Below are 15952 nucleotides of genomic sequence, written 5' to 3' on the forward strand. Positions count from 1 at the left end.
CGTCAAGGGAGAAAAAGAAAACAGTCAGCCTGGCGACTTACCCGTACGAGTACTCTGTGATCCAGACTCCCTTGCCAGAGCCACCGTTTATCCCTTGGAAATCTACCTGACAGGCAATCTGGAAATCGGCCTGAGCTAAGCGGAGCGGCCGGCAGCGTGCCCGGAGGGAGTTGCAGCGTTCTGACGAGGGGTAGTGTGATTCGATGTGGTGTGCAATTCCTGCGATCGGAAACTGTCTAGGGAAGATCAAACCCAACCAAGGGTCAAAGAGGATTTTCCTATGCCAAGATCGGCGTCAACAGAATTTCACCCCTCTCCTGTTTGGTATCGCCGTCGTCGGCTAATGATTGTCGCCTTTTCCCTAATCACATCCATCGGTCAGCGGCTTATCACCTTGGAGTGCGGGCGAGATCTGTCATTGTGATATCTGCATCACTTCAACCGCAGCAGCAGGGGGGCGATGAACGTTCAATTAGAAGCATGCGTCCACGCCCCGCCGTCAAAATGACATGCTATCCAAAACCTGCTGCCTGTTTCCACCTGTGTTTCTGCAGCTTGTTTCAACTGCACGGACCAAAAGGTGATGTAGACCCCTTGACAGTACCAACATAGGCATCGGCTTGAACGTTCATTCGCCCAATGGTAGATTGGCCAATCTTTTCTGACTAGTTCGCCTCTCTAATGTCTTCGGTACATCAATGGGATGGTGCAGTAGGAATAATGGAAAGGAAACGCGTCGAGGGATAACGAGCTTTGAAACAATACATATTGCAATGGGCATGTAATAGACATCCTAGGTGAGAGAGAAGAGAGAGAAGCAGACATACTTTGGCGGCTTAGAGTCCTATGGCGGATATGCCACTGCAACAGTCTCGCTCGTCCAGCGATTGGCAGCCTATTTCGCGCTTTCTTATTGTCTCTCTAGGTAATAGTAAGAATATTAGTATAAGGTGAGGCATCTACTCATGTTGGTTGACTCTCATGTCTCACCTGTTCCCTTTCTTTTTTAACTCTCTCCCTGCCGTCGCGCTTGCTGGAGTAGTCACCTGGATATTCGACGCTAGACAGAGTTGTATTGGGAGATAATCGTTCGTAGAATGATAGGAATGGTTCTAGACACAATGTTGAGATTGCCTAGCAGCGAACATTTTATACCCGTAGCCCTCTTGACCTTGCGAAACCTCATTCATCGCCAATCCAGCAAATGGGCGTGTAATGAGAGTCTACCGCTCTCCCACAGATGGACTCATGTACCTCTGAAGCATATCGACGATGCATGTGTGGAGCATTTGAATGTACATCACATCTAACCTCAACGGCCACAAAACATGGCGAGAGAGGTGATGGGTGTAACTTGGCGGTAAATAGACCCAACATGTACCTACCATGTGCACAACGAGGAGACAACACTAGCCATGGAAGTCTTCACTTGAGCTCCCGCTCTGGTGAGAAGACTACAAGCGGACCCTAATCTGATGTTGTGAGAGGTGTGAAGAGCATAGTCGAATTTGACTACTGGTGCCGCTACCACGGTGGAAGGGTGGCACGCGGATTCGCATCCGAGGATGTGAATCCATGGCAGGGATATGATAAGGTTCGGTCCTGCGAGCAGTCGGTGACTAGTTCCACGAGAGCGAGGCAAGCATCCAGAACATCGTATACGAGCACTCGTCGTCAAGGTGAGTCGACCAGGCACGGCACACGCATCGCTGAGCACGAATGCGCCACTTCGGCTCTTGAAAACGGGCTGACAAGTCCAAGTGGAAATTTGCAGTCACGGGTCAGCCATGCCAGGGACCAATTTGCAGATCCCAGCACGAGAAAAGAGGGCTAAAAGAGAGCTGGCTCCTACTAATCTGGGTTCGCGCTCTCTCTCGGGGAATGGGGGACTGCTAGCATCATAATCGAGCGTTCGTAGCGTGAGCCCTGAGCGTGGAGAATCGCCATGTCAGGGCGGCAGTTGGAGCTCGCGCCGTCTCTCGTCCTGACCCGCGAGAGGGGAGTGTGGTGACAATGGATGGGCGTTGAGAGAGTGAGAGCTGGAGGGGGCGTATGTGCAGCACGGCGATCGACACAGGGGACGGGGACTCGGGCACCTGAATTTGCAGGGGGCTCGTTAGCCCAATGACGGCGCGAAGCTTGCGCGCTTGTAGCGACGCCGTGCTCAGTCCAAGATGGAGAGAAGAGGAGAGAAGGGCGTCAGACAGACAGACAGACGGTGATTGCAGGTGAAGGAGAGGACAAGAGAATCGCAGAGTTTTGCCGTTTCGGAAGAAGGTAGGCGAACGTGGGCGGTGGGCAGGCACTTGCCCGGCACAAATGAATTCCAGTGAGCTCTAGGTTAGCACTGCAGCGCTGGGGCATGGACGACAGGTGCTGCATTTGTACACTACCACGATACTTGGAGCGCCGGATTATTGCTCTGGATTTTATTGAAGCTAGAGACATGCATCATGAAGATGGAGCTTCGGGCTACGGGCTTCAACACAACAAGCTACTGTACTCTGTAGAGTGGTGGCAGCTCTACCGGTAGGCTAGTGGGCTCGGTAGGATAGAGGCTGCTCAACTCATCCCAGGCTCGGAGATGCAAGCACTGCACCCATTGAGAGAAAGATCGATATCAAAGTAAATACAAACATGGAATTACCTGAGATAACATGAAAGATCTCACGACAGTGTTTTCACTGGGACCAAAACCGGCCATGGTGTCTTGTAGAATACGTGTATACCTACACACGAGTCTCTCCTCATTGGGAAGACACCGAGTAGTAACATGTGCTCCTTGAACGCTTCATCCATCCCATCCCTCAACCCCAGCTTCTCAAGGATCCTCACCTGTACGTGTACGCGAGCACATGCAAGTGCTGAATCACAAGAAGTGGCGGCTTTTGCATCCACCTCCACCATGGAACCATGAAAGACAGACATCTCCACGATCCCGAGCACAAACACCCCCCTCCCACGCAGACGGCCGCGGCGATGAAGCAGATACCCGAAAAGGGGGGTAACTCGTCGGTCTCTGGCGTCAATCCGTGTCTTTCCCCCATTGTCTGGCTCTCAACCATGCCTCAATCTGGTAAAACCGTCGCCGTCTGACATTCTCTGTCTCTTGTCGCGCCTTGTGTATCCCCATGGGTACGCCAACCCCCTCCCTCCAGCTCTGTGCTTGATGCCACTATACCACTGCTCTTCTGCCGTTATAGTACTTTGTATGCTCCGGCCAAGGCAGTAAGCGTCCATGAAACCGCACCGGGCTTCCATCATCTCACACTGCCAGCAAGTTAGTACATGTATGTGGCACCTGGATGCTCCCGAAGGCCCATCCACACGGCTTCTCCACTCCTCCCGAAAAACCTCCCGCGACAAAAGTCACCTCTTTTTACCAATCATGCCGGCCTGTTGCCATTCCACAACGTTTATTTGTCTAACCCTCCACGAGGCAGTGCGAGCAGGACAGTTCTCTCCTTGCCACGGGCTCTGAGTCCGGGTGGGCGGCCTCAGCTGGAAACTGCTCACTCGCCATGAGGAAACAGGAACGCCATGCTCGGGATTGTAACACACTGCTGCGTGGCCATGCGGGCCGTGTTTCTTACCAACCCTGGAGCATCCGTGGATGATGGGGCCAAGGTTTTGGCGTATCCGGGCACTCAACTAAGAGGAGGAGACTGGGTGTACTAGGCCTATCGGATGGGCGAAAGGATCGAAACCTTACTTGAAACGTCATGGCTGGCCAAGTGCATGCATTAGGATGCATATGAAATGCTATAGGAACTCATTTCTACCAGAATATTGTGTGTTTATCGTTGGTTGGATGGCCGAGCGGTGCTAACGAGGCCGGGGTTGCTCAGCTGGGAGGGCGCTTTAGCATTTGTTCTATTGACCAGTAGCTCTGCAGACATCGTTTACGACGCATTGCACTCGGATTACAGATGTGATGACTGATTTGTTATCGCCAGGAGCGTTATGCCACATTTGTGCCTCTAGAACTTGTATGTATGTTGCCCGACGGGCCCACGAAGCAACTGCATGCTCTATATTGTGACACAAGGGAAATAGATACGTAGAAACCCCCCATTTGCAAAACAGTTTTAACGCCCCGTATTATCCATACGTACATATATGCTCTACTTAGATTCATTGGATAGCATTATCGCTCGCTATTGTAGTGTCTATGGTGATGCGTGTGGAGGTGGTGCTCACACCTTACACTCAGCTCTGGTGGGGGTTCTCTCTCTCATGCGGACACTGTGAGTGACTTTGTAGGTTATATTTCCCATTCGTTTCAAAGCTGAATAAATTGCACCCTCCCAGCTTGTTCTTTTCTTTTCTTTGTCTTTCTTATTTAGCAAAGCAAGTCTGTTTAATCCTAACACACGGGGCATTGACAGAACAAATCCAGATTCCTTGTATAACCACCTCTCCAACGCTTCTCCACGCGCGAGCACCAAAACCGCTTCTATTCATATCACGGCAGCAACCCGGACTTCTCGAGGCGAGGGCATGGATGAGGAAATACCAACATGGATGAGGCTCTTTGCCCTCTACAGATCATGCACATTGAAGTCGTACGCACATCTTTGTACGCAGATCTCGCGCGCTCCCTGGCGCCCACTGTCTGATTGGCACGCTGGCCGTCCTGCCGTGGCACCTTGCATGTCCTCCCAATGGGGTGGATTGGCTGGTGTTGTACCGGTGCGCCGGGTCGGACAGTGCCTGTGTCATTGGGGGCATTGGGAAGATCGCTAGGAGCTGAAAAAAAAAAAAGAACGATGGGTGGTACCGAATCGCGAAAGGGCGGGCGAGCTCTGAGCCAGTGCGAGTGAACCGTCACACCCGAAAGAGAAGAGGATGAGCAAAGGTCGGTCGCCCTCCAACCGGCCGGTCTGTCTGTCCCCTGTGCCGACCCATGCTGGAGTGTCGTCATGATGCCTGGGAATGGACGTTTAAACTAGCCCGGTTGTGGGCATAATTCATCGGCATCAATTCTCCCTGGGCCAGTCGTGTTTTGATGTTTCCAACCTAATCTAACCTGAAGGCTGGCGGCCTTTGCAACTTTGGTAGGGGGCAAGGAGCTCCCTCGCACTAGCAAATGCTACTGTCCAGGCCTAGGACGAATCGAGATTTGCGGTAGGAATCGTAGATCCCTGTCGACCCAATTCCATTTTCGAGAACCCTTGCATCGATGGGGTTTTGCTGCTAGTAGTGGGTGGATGGGTGGTGGGCTAGCAGATTGCTTTCAGGGGGTGGATATCCCGCCCAAGCTGAAGTTGACGGCTCCAGCTGAAGGCTTGGGAGAGCGTCAACACTCACTTGTTGGTCATACCCTGACTCGATTCCCCCCGGCTCTAGCTGAAGATGAGAAGGGTCCCGAAAAGCGCGATGCCGAGGCACTGTTTCGCGACACACGACCGAGGCGACAAGATGCCCAAGAATTCCACGTCTATGGACAAGGAGATAATGTAATACTCCACTTTGCATGCCGATGACAAATTGTCGTAATAGCGCATTACAAGGTACATGGTGTAACGAATTCTTCTGCTTCTGCTTTCTCTCCTTGAGCTCTTAGTAGCTGGCCTTGCTTGGGTCGCGCCAAAGCCCCAGTCGACATGAGTTTCCCCATTGGGAATGCTTCTACGGGTGTACGAGTACTCATAGCATCAAAATCCTCCGTGTTTTGAAACCACAGACGAGAAGGACCTGCTAGCTGATTCAAACTGTCGCAGCCCCAACCGAACAGCCGGGAAAATGGCCTTGACGAGGTACAGCTTACATATATGCAACCATCATCTAAAAAAAGGGAGCTGGGGGGGAAGACACAGAGAGAGAGAGTCAACATAACCGCCACCGTTGTACGGCATGAAGCTCTAGTCGTCTTAATTAACAGCTGGGTGTGGGGAACTGTCGAGGTTGACTCGCTCTTTTAACCGGACCCGTTCGGCGACCAAGATGCAGATATACGAAGCACATCCCCTTTGTCACTCTTGCATCTTTCGCCTGTTCGCAAGAGCCTGTCTGTGATTTGACCTACCACGTGCCGGCGCGAAAAAAGAGGCGCTTAGATCAAAGGGCTAGTCAACATCCCGGCCACCACAGCCCTGAAGGCCAAGCTTGTCCTCGTCGCCTATCTTGGGTCCCCGGAACGACTGTTTACGACAAAGTACGTTTCCTCATCTCTCTCCCCTAGGGTCCTGTCCCCATGCGGGTGCAGTTCCTGCGGCCGGGACGCTTGCCTGACCACTCGCAATTATACATCATCTCCTGCATCGTGGTCTTGTCTCGATCCTGCAGCATCGCGGCCGGAGCCAAAACGAGCTGAAGTGTTGCCTTACATTGCATGCTGGCTCCTCACTCTTCGCCGAGATTCTGTCGGTCCAGAGACAAGATAGCCTCACAAGTATGTATGTACGTACGCATCTGTAACATCTCATCAAGGTTTGAGCGTGCGTGCGTTGTGGCTGGAGGACTATGTGACGCCAATCCTGCAGTCACCGATTTATTGGTTGGGCAGCAGGCCCACCCCTCCCGTTAGTTTGCATCAGCCGCATCTTACAGTAACTGCTGTGGGTGGTGTTGGTTGGGAAGCAACAGCGAGTATGAGAACTTGAAAGCAGTGGGTATAATCCACAGCAGCCATCGTAGCGGTTTGTTATGCAAAGAACTGGCTCCAAGTTATGTACATGTATACTACGCGTGAAGATATTACTCCGTCCGTCACAAAGAACCTACTCGTACATTGAACGTGTATATCCATGACAGAGAGATGTGGGGGGAGATTTACATACACATCAACAGATGAGGAGCAGAGGAGGGAGGGGTGCAGCAGCAAAAGGGGATATCGACTATTCCCGCGACACATTAGTTACGTATGCCTAGTAGCGACATGAGATGAGAGATTGTGATGCTGCGTCCCGGTTGGGCATATCATAGACGGGACGGTTTGATTTCTCGCTCCATGCAACGTTCCTATTGGTAACGACCCGGCTGGCTAACGCAGCTAGCCCGGCCCTCTGCGGCCCTTGGGATGAAGAATCCGTGCGCAACCATACGCTCGGGAGGGCTTATATCCGGCATGGATGATGCAGTCTGGATGCAATGGACAGGTGCAATCTCCATCGCGGCAGCTGGAGGCATACATACGCGTAGGGACCAACCATACTCGTAATGTGGAAGAGTTCCCACACTTGCGGTATGTGGGGAAGCAGCTGACTATTACCATGCAATCGGACAAATTCCGACATCTATCAAGTTGAGCCTTACCAATACGAGTCCATCGCGATGGTGCTCGTGAGTACGGGAATGCTGACGCGGCTCTGCTTTGTACAGCAGATCAGAGGAACCAAGTTGGTGGTGAGCGGATGTATGGTGCTCCCAAAGTGCCCCCAATCTTTATACTTGTTAAGGTTGTGGTTTGGCATCAATTCAAGACATGTACTTATTCCAATCGATGATCTCATGGTTCCATTCCAGGTTGAGACAATCCCAATAGAGCTTCTAGTAGGCTTGAGGTATCGTGTTCAAGACGGGCAACGCAGATGACAAAACTTAGTATAGATGTAAAGCTTCTAATTGATGCGCAATTGCCCCAATCGTACAGGGTAGCTCAAGATATGCACTCGGCACTTGGATTTTACTCGTCATCGCCATATCAATGTCCATGCCTGGACCTCTGCGCTCGGCACTCGCGTCAAGTGGAGGCCGAGATACCACATCTTAGAGCCAGTTCAAGGTTCACTCTTAAGCATGCCAAGAAAGCGGAACTCGACTCCTTATCCCGGTACTAGCATCTTCCCAGTACATGTAGGTTTACTTGGCATCAAATTCTCCGTTTCGCGGATAAGCAATAGGGCTGATATAAGCCAGCATCGTGATGGATCTAGGCTGCTCTACGGCTATGAGAGGAATAACATCGTCGAGAGAATCTTATGAACTAGCCCATGACCAGTATTCGGACTTTCACTCTTCTCTACGAGCCCTCTTTAAAGGCAAGTGGCTGCCATTTGGCAAATCGCGGTCTTCTACACTGATGCCGTTGGCCAGGCAAAGCATACACGCACTCGTGATAGCCTTCATGCCGAGTGGTGGTTTGCCTACAACATTGGAAAGCTATACATCATAAGGACAAGGTCCTATGTGATGTTGTTCCCAACATTTTGGCCAGATACAAAGATTCCCTGCTCTTGAAGAGGGGGGAAGCCATCCCGACAAACCTGGACAACTACTGCAGCCCCTTGCCCCCATAGCGGGCCATCCTTGAGAAAAAGGATCCCGATGCACGAAATGTGGCTGCTTGAATTCAGTTAGACTGTGAGCAGTACCCATACGTGGACAGGTGGGAGCCCACAGGCTATACCCGAAGAGATGAGGATGGTGCTGTGCAGTCGCAATGAAGGCTATCGAATCAACAGCCGCGAAAGACGCTCGTCATATATCCTATCAAAGAAGAAATGTGATATATTGGCTACATAATACACGTGTGCTGGGTACATCACTTGGTCCAGCATCGGCCGCGTTACATACCTACGTCTCGAGGCAATTTCACTGGTTGACTGGACTTCTGCCGCAACTATGACGGTGATGGGCCCGGTATTCTCATCCGTGCCACCTTTTGACTACATCCCGGCTTAAATAGGGATCGAGACTTGATTGACAGATGATGAGCAAGGAAATGTGACTCTACGCTGCGGGTATCGTGCATGGGGGTGCGTATCTCCCCAACTCACATCGGTTCATTAGCGAGATGACTTTGCTATCACAGTCTATGGAATAATATACCCTTGATAATACAGATTAGGACGAAACCATGGCTGGCTCTGCTGTTTAGTATCGGCATATACAAGTTGACGGGCATCTGTTAGTCTAGTACCTGGCAGGGAGACCACGGCTGTGTACCTCTCTTCTGCAGGGAGAGAACGGAGCTGGGACGTGTTCAACGCACGGATCTGCTGTAGGGTTTGTCACACACATGCAGATACAAAGATGCCCGCCGAGCCCATTCTGCGACAGCCGAGCACTAACAACCCAACATCTAGAGTAGGACGGAGGCGATATATGCGTCTCACGTAAGGGACAAACAATAGAGACGGGGCTCATGAAGAAAATGGGGATTAGTATGAAAGATGAAGACGGTCCTCATCGAGTCTCACTTAGAGCAGAGTACAAGGATCGACAGAGACAATACCCCGTACAAGTAGACAGCAGTTCACATGCCGTCTGATATCGTCGTTTGAGAGATAAGCCGTAATTCACATGGTTTTTACGACAAAGGTCATGTCTCCTCCCCACGAGTATGTCCGCTTCAGATGTACAAGCGTCCTCGTGACGCCCTTAGACACATCATGGGATCTCTTCTCTTTTTGCACCAACCAAGCACCTCGGGCTCCATTCCGGGGGAGAGTGATTGGACACCGTCAATGGGGGCGGGGAGGCATTGGGTCAGAATTTGTCACCCTCTTGGTCTCCCATCTGCTTGGCACCATCCCGGGTACAACGATAAGAGTGCTTGTATGAGATGGGGGCTCTACGGGGAGAGATGGTAGGATTCTCTGCGTCATTAGTACAGCCTCTATTACTCCGTAGACACAAAGTACATATACGTGGTTGTACTCTATACGGCAGGTTAAGGTCACCGTAAAGCCGTAGCCAAGTTGCCCAAGGCAAGGCAAAGCGCATATCGCCCCCATCGGCGGTAGGCAAGGAAGGGGGCAAGAATGTCGGCCGCCGCTCGTCGGCCGTAGGAGAAGTAAGAAGCAATATGTGAAGGATCGAGCCGGGCGGCGCCTTTGGCGGGCTTAGAGAAGGATAACGCCGACGACCAAAGCTCCTCTTTCAAGCTTCAATTCTCACCCCATGTTAAGACTTGGCATTTTCGGCCTTTGAATTAAAAGCGCGAACCAATACTCGTGCAATACGGACATGTACCAGGATATGAGGAGGGGTCTGGTGCGGACTGGAGCGGCTCGAGCCTGCGCAAGAGCACGTAATGCCACGACTACCTGCGCAAGCAAGTACCTGCTACCTGGTCCAGAGTACCTCCATCTGGCGTCCGTAGGCTGGGGGCCTTTCCGGTGAGGCGTGGAGCAGCGCGCGATCTTTTCGTCGTGATCGTGGGCTCGTGGGCGGTAGACAAGCCTGTGCGATCCTTGCCGCGCTGCGGATGACGACAAGGGACCCCTAATTGCTCTAGCGCAGGTCGCTGGTCGATGTTGGGACCAGGCCATTGGTATCCGGCTGTGTATGATGACTTCCGCATCGTGTTGGCAGGGGTGGGATTGAAGGCAGATGATCGCAGGGGTGTGTCAACTTAGTGAACAGGGGGGCAGGGGGTGTGTTCAAGTCATTGAGGGCCGGCAGTCATTGAAGTCTCTACGTCCATCTCGCTGCCTGTGGATACTATGCCCTCCCTTCAGTTGAAGGGAGAAGAGAGTGAGTAAGTGTGGGAAGCCCCAGTGAGAAAAGGGAAACACTACGACTCTCACTATACTAGTCATGTCTTGCCCTACAGCGGCCTCTGCCGCGTCCGAGTGAGACACGGAACTGTCAAACAAGGCCAGCGCTTGTCTCAGAGATCCCACTGGCACTTCTGGTCCGCAATACAGTCCGGACGGCGGCCATAAGGAGACTCTTGGAGGGAGAGGCACGCCGTAAATGGCGATACGAGTTGACTCAGGGCATCCCGATTGGGCTCGTGAGCATCCATCTCTGGAAATCCAGCCCAGCCACTAGACCCGAGGAAGGCTGTGAGCACTTTTGCTGCAAGCCTTTTGGCCTCTTTGGATCTGTGCTGTCTCGCCCTTTAGCCACGGCTTGATGAGAGACAGAATGGGGTAATCTTGCATGCTGTGAAGAACATCTGGCGGTGAACACGATCCGGAGACCTCCGTGCGGCCCCGGAGGATTCTTGACGACAGGCAGGCAACAATCACATACATACATGGTGTAATATCGACGAACTATTTCGCATGTAATGTACCCATGCCTACAAAGGGACCAGACGGATCGAATACCAACAGGAATGCTTGTACTACCTCGGCCGCCGCCAAGGGAGCGAGTGGTGACCATGAAATTACATCGACTAATAGCCCTAGTTTAGTGATTGCCAGTCCTGGTCTACGGGACTTTTCGCGTCAAGCTTTTTCGCCTTGCTGGTCTGATGTTCTCGCAATGTGAGGGATGGGGGGGAATAAGCGAAAAGCGGCTCGCGAAGTTATTTCCTCCGCAATAAGCATCGGCGACGCTAAACTTGCTAGTTGGATCTCTCCGACGCCATCCATCTCTTGCTGGGAAGGGGGAGAAGGGTATCCTAGAGATGAATTATGGAGAACCCCGTATCTCCTTGTAAGCTGGCAAGGATGCTTGAGATGATGGGATTTCGCGTATCCATTAAGAAGCAGGAGAAAAGGAAGGGTAAAAACTCTCCGTGCTTGTATGGTGACGTCTTATTCGGTGAAGCTCAAAATGAGCCTCGCTATTTCAGCTGGGGAGCTCTCCCGAGTTCCCTGGGCCCCCGTTCCGCCTCAAGCGCGCTTGAGTAAAGTCCGATATGGAATTGGGTGCTTGATGATATGCGAGAGTACACGTGAACAACGTTCTGAAAGGCACTCCTAATAAGCATCGCCCAGAGCTACGCCACGTCAGGTAGAGGCAGGGAGGGCATGTAGGGCGTTTTGGATTGGGGCAACGGCAACTCCATAGGAGTTTTCGTCTACCGATGACTACAGAGGATTCATGTTACAGGCCGACAAGGCCAATGGGCCTCGGCTATGGCGAAATTGATGGGGGTGGTTGACCGTATCACCCCATTCGGGTGATGAGAGGTGCGGATCGAGTCAAGATTCGACCGTGAATCTTGGTGGCGTTCTTTGTGTTATTCGCTGTGCTACGTGGCTTTACTTGGTTCATTCAATAGCTACGGAGCCAAGGTTTGGAACTTGCAAAGTTGCATGTAAGCGGCAGCCGGTGAAACTGAAGAGAAAGTCTTGAAGTGACCAATTGAGTGTTGCTTCACTAACTCCATTAGTATTGGCATAGGTCTTGTTGGACGAAGTGTCTACTCAGCAGATAGGCGAAACTTGCTGGTGGTCAAGGATGGGTAAGTTTTCTTGGGAGTGATAGAGAGTGAATCTGGTAGTGGTTTACCCAAAAGTTAGGCTGCAATACTAGATAGTCAACTAAATGTAGCTAGAAGTTTTTAAATCGGTCCATAAAAGATTGTAACATGTAGTCTAGAGAAGAATTGCGTGTAACGATAGATGTTGTTCATGGAAATACATACTATCCTAACCAGTGTCTTCACTGCTGTTCGGTAACATTTGGTAATTGTAAACTGTATTCATTAATTTATTTCATCGCTTTTTGTACAACAATCTTATATCTAAGTACACATGTCACCAAGATCTTTCGCTTCAATCTAAGTTGCTACAACCAGTCCTTCCTGCAAACCGCGAATGGCCACCATGGCTCCCCAAGCACCTGGATCAGGTGGCAGCTCCTTGCTCTCACTCGACACGCCGACATAAGTTGCTCTACCCAATCTAGGTTTCATCGTCTTAGTTGCGTCTGCCCCATTCTCAGCCGCCTTGACACCACTATTAAAGCCTGACTCTCCCATAACCGCAGCAAAGGGGATGAGGGTATCCATGACGGTACGATCGCCAACCTTGGCTGGGGTGTATCGCCGGAGGTTTTCGAGGGCAGCTCCAAGAGCAGCACCCCAGAGAGCGACTGGGTTTTGGGCCAGGCTAATGTTCTTCTCGACAGCTGCGCGCAAAGAGACAAAGAAGATACCTAGGATGCCGCCCAAAGTACCGCCCATCTTGCTCTCCACGATGTCTTCGAGCTCAAGGAGAACCTTGACGACTGATCCGGCCTTGGCCAGTCCAGAGTCAAGTGCCGTGAGGAGGGATATAGCACCGGTCTTGAGTGTCTCTCCACAGTCTCCATCGCCCATTACAGTATCCCACTTGGTGAGGTCAGGCTCAGCCTTGATAAGAGCTTCACAAGCATTTCGAAGCATGCTTTCCAGAAGAACAGGATCGATAGATAAATCTCGTCGTTCATCAACCGTCTTGATCTCCTCCTTTGGCGGCCGAACAAGTTGTTGCTGTCGAGTACGGCGTTGGGCCTGTGATCCAGCCATGGATTCCCAGAATGTAGTTGTTCTGACGTCAAAGAAGGACTTGATCTCTTCGACAGAGTAGCTGCAATTCTTTGCCGCTGCCGTGACGTTGATGACGGATACGGAAAATGCAGGAGCGTTGAGAGATGTCTCGAGAAATCCGGCACATATCCGAATAGGCTCAATCTTCCAGTCTGTTGACAACTGCTCCAAGAGCTCATCCACCAGTGCGCCCATCTCCAAATGTGACATGCCGCCAAAGTTACTGACGAGCAGCATGACTTCATCTCCAGTGGCAAACTTCACATAGCCGCGCTCAGGGTCCTTTTCATCTAAACAGTGCTTTAGGATTTGTCCGACAAGTTCAGACGCTGATGGTGCGGGTGACAGCTTCTTATAGCCAGGTTCATTGTGAGGGCCTGTACCGAGTTCAACCTCATTCTCTTGCAGCATGCCGTGCTCTGCGCGACCGGGAACGTGGCAGTGATCTAAGGTTGCCGCAATAGATACAATCTGCTGTGAAAATGCCACTCCAAGGTTGTAAACTTCGTCAAGAGAACCTCCAGCTCCAGCAGCGCCACCCATGACCTTGAGGACACCGATCTGACCAGCCAATCCTCTGCGACCAACCATGCTCCCGTTTTTGCCAACGGAAACATCATCACCGCAAATGATGGTCCGGCAGTTGTGGCCCTTGGCGTTGACCTTTTCGTTGGCCAGTCCAAAATGTAAGCAGTCACCAGTGTAGTTTGTGATGACCAGAATGGCGCCCTTGTCACTGGGGACAGCGTCAACTGCTGCAACAATTTGCTTCGTGCTGGGACTGGCAAAGATGTCTCCTTGGACAGAAGCTGTGAGCATGTTCTTGCCTACATAGCCTGTCCATGCTGGTTCGTGTCCGGAACCACCTCCGCTGATAAGGGCTACTTTGGACTTGTCGTAGGTTGTGTCGTACACCACTCTGTTAGTTTCATCTAAACTCAGAGATGGGTTATAAGTGATGATGCCTCTTAGGGCCTTGTTGACGAGACCGTCAGCTGAATTGAATAGATGTCTATTTGACATTTTGTCGACGTTGTGCCAGAATTCTAGGGGGAATTGACGTGCTGCCGTCCGATTGGAACACAACAAGGACATGGGCAAAAGCAGAGGATATAAGCAGAATGCAGGCTACGAATACCACCACACTCGCACCACACTCCTACATCGGAGCTCCTCGGCTACGGAAGGACGAAAAAAGACTTCCATATCATCGTGATCTCACCCAAGCACCTGTACCACCCACATCCAGCGTCTTTGTGGCCAAGGAGGTCGAGAACCATGATTTGACGTTACCCCGTAACTGCTCCGCCTCCACACCAACAAGCTCGACTGTAAAACAGCAGTATAAAAATACACCTTCTCCGCATTTTTACGTTTTTCTCCACTGCTGTAGACCCTGAAATCCAGAGCTATCGAGTTGGCCCTGCGTGTTCAAGCTTCCCCGTTTGCCTCCCCGTCTGACCCCAATCGGATTTCCTAATCGGGAAATACCGAACATATTAGCCACGGAGAGCGATGTTGCTGTTCAACTTGAGAGGCTGCAACCCCGCAAATACAGCAGTCTGGATGAATCCGAGATGTAGTTCATGGAATAGGAAACTCGGATGTGATGCGGATTAGTTGGTGTGGGGTTGTTGGGCGAGCAGAGGCGATGTCAGTTGACCGACTCTCGGATCCGGCTTGAAGCCATAAAGACATGGATGAAGCTCGTTTCTTTGGTCACTACTGAGATGGCTGGAATTTGCGAGTCTTGGGAAAAATTCGAATTCCTGTCTCTCTGATTACTTTCATTTTTGTCTTCCAAAGTTTAACGCCGATTTACAATGGCACCAAAATGGAGAATCGCCATGGGCTGCGATGTAAGTGCACCCGTTTTACACGATTGCTCCTTGAACCAAGATAAGATGAATTTGATTCGTGAGAGAACACTATCATCATCTAAATCATGGATATGACTTTTCTTTAATTATATGAAGGATCAGCGCCCCAGACTAATACCCATAACCATCATATAGGATGCTGGCGTTGGCTACAAAAACACAATCAAAAAGGACTTTGAAGGCGACGCCCGCGTAGGCGAAGTCATCGACGTAGGATCCGACGAAACTTCAGACAAGACACCTTATCCTCTCCGAGCCGCTGCCGCCGCTCGCCTCGTCGCCGAGGGCAAAGCTGATCGCGCTCTGCTCATTTGCGGCACTGGCCTGGGCGTCGCCATTTCAGCCAACAAGGTCAAGGGCATCCGGGCGGTTACAGCACACGACAGCTTCAGCGTCGAGCGGAGCGTCAAGAGCAATAACGCACAAGTTTTATGTATGGGAGAGCGAGTCGTTGGGTTGGAAGTCGCGAGGAGGCTGGCTACGGAGTGGCTGGACTACGAGTTTGATCCGTTAAGCGCGAGTGCTAAGAAGGTGGAGGAGATTGGACAGCTGGAAGTGTAATAATAGAAATGATTAATTGTGTAATTCTGTTTCATTCAATTGGTGCCTAAAAAGGGGCAGATGTGTGTAAGAGACTGGAGGTTCGGTAGAAAGTAAACTGGAATACTGGATGTGGCAACGCACGTACATGCAGGGACAATCCGAGCCTGGAAAACATTAACTTGTTTCAGTAAAGGCAGAGAGCACTAACTACAGGTAATTTTGTGGCGCTAGCAAATACCGAGTATAACGAGGTACTGGTGGATAAGAATGAGAAATGAGCAAGTCTCGTGGGCATGGCTACTTTGGTGTTTCCGACGAAATGTTCATGGGACCGAACCTATTTGGGCGAATCGGGATCTTGTAAGTGGGAGTG

The 15952-nt window shown here is 51.3% G+C and overlaps 2 protein-coding genes across 2 annotated transcripts; one reads left to right on the top strand and one right to left on the bottom strand.

The window, feature by feature from the left end:
* Positions 1-12310: 12310 nt before the first annotated feature.
* Positions 12311-14234, bottom strand: V8C40DRAFT_252429 (Dak1 domain-containing protein). Its single transcript, XM_083217390.1, has one exon. The coding sequence runs from the start codon at positions 14177-14179 to the stop codon at positions 12407-12409; it is 1773 nt and encodes a 590-aa protein (XP_083070121.1). The 5' UTR covers positions 14180-14234; the 3' UTR covers positions 12311-12406.
* Positions 14235-14867: 633 nt separating this feature from the next.
* Positions 14868-15949, top strand: V8C40DRAFT_252430 (RpiB/LacA/LacB family sugar-phosphate isomerase). The gene is made up of 2 exons (XM_083217391.1): positions 14868-15015; positions 15172-15949. The coding sequence occupies exons 1-2, from the start codon at positions 14980-14982 to the stop codon at positions 15595-15597; spliced, it is 462 nt and encodes a 153-aa protein (XP_083070122.1). The 5' UTR covers positions 14868-14979; the 3' UTR covers positions 15598-15949.
* The last annotated feature ends 3 nt before the right edge of the window (positions 15950-15952 follow it).

This window comes from Trichoderma camerunense (assembly GCF_050948025.1).
Source record: "Trichoderma camerunense strain CBS 138272 chromosome Unknown V8C40scaffold_16, whole genome shotgun sequence".
NCBI classification, from domain to species: Eukaryota; Fungi; Ascomycota; class Sordariomycetes; order Hypocreales; family Hypocreaceae; genus Trichoderma; species Trichoderma camerunense.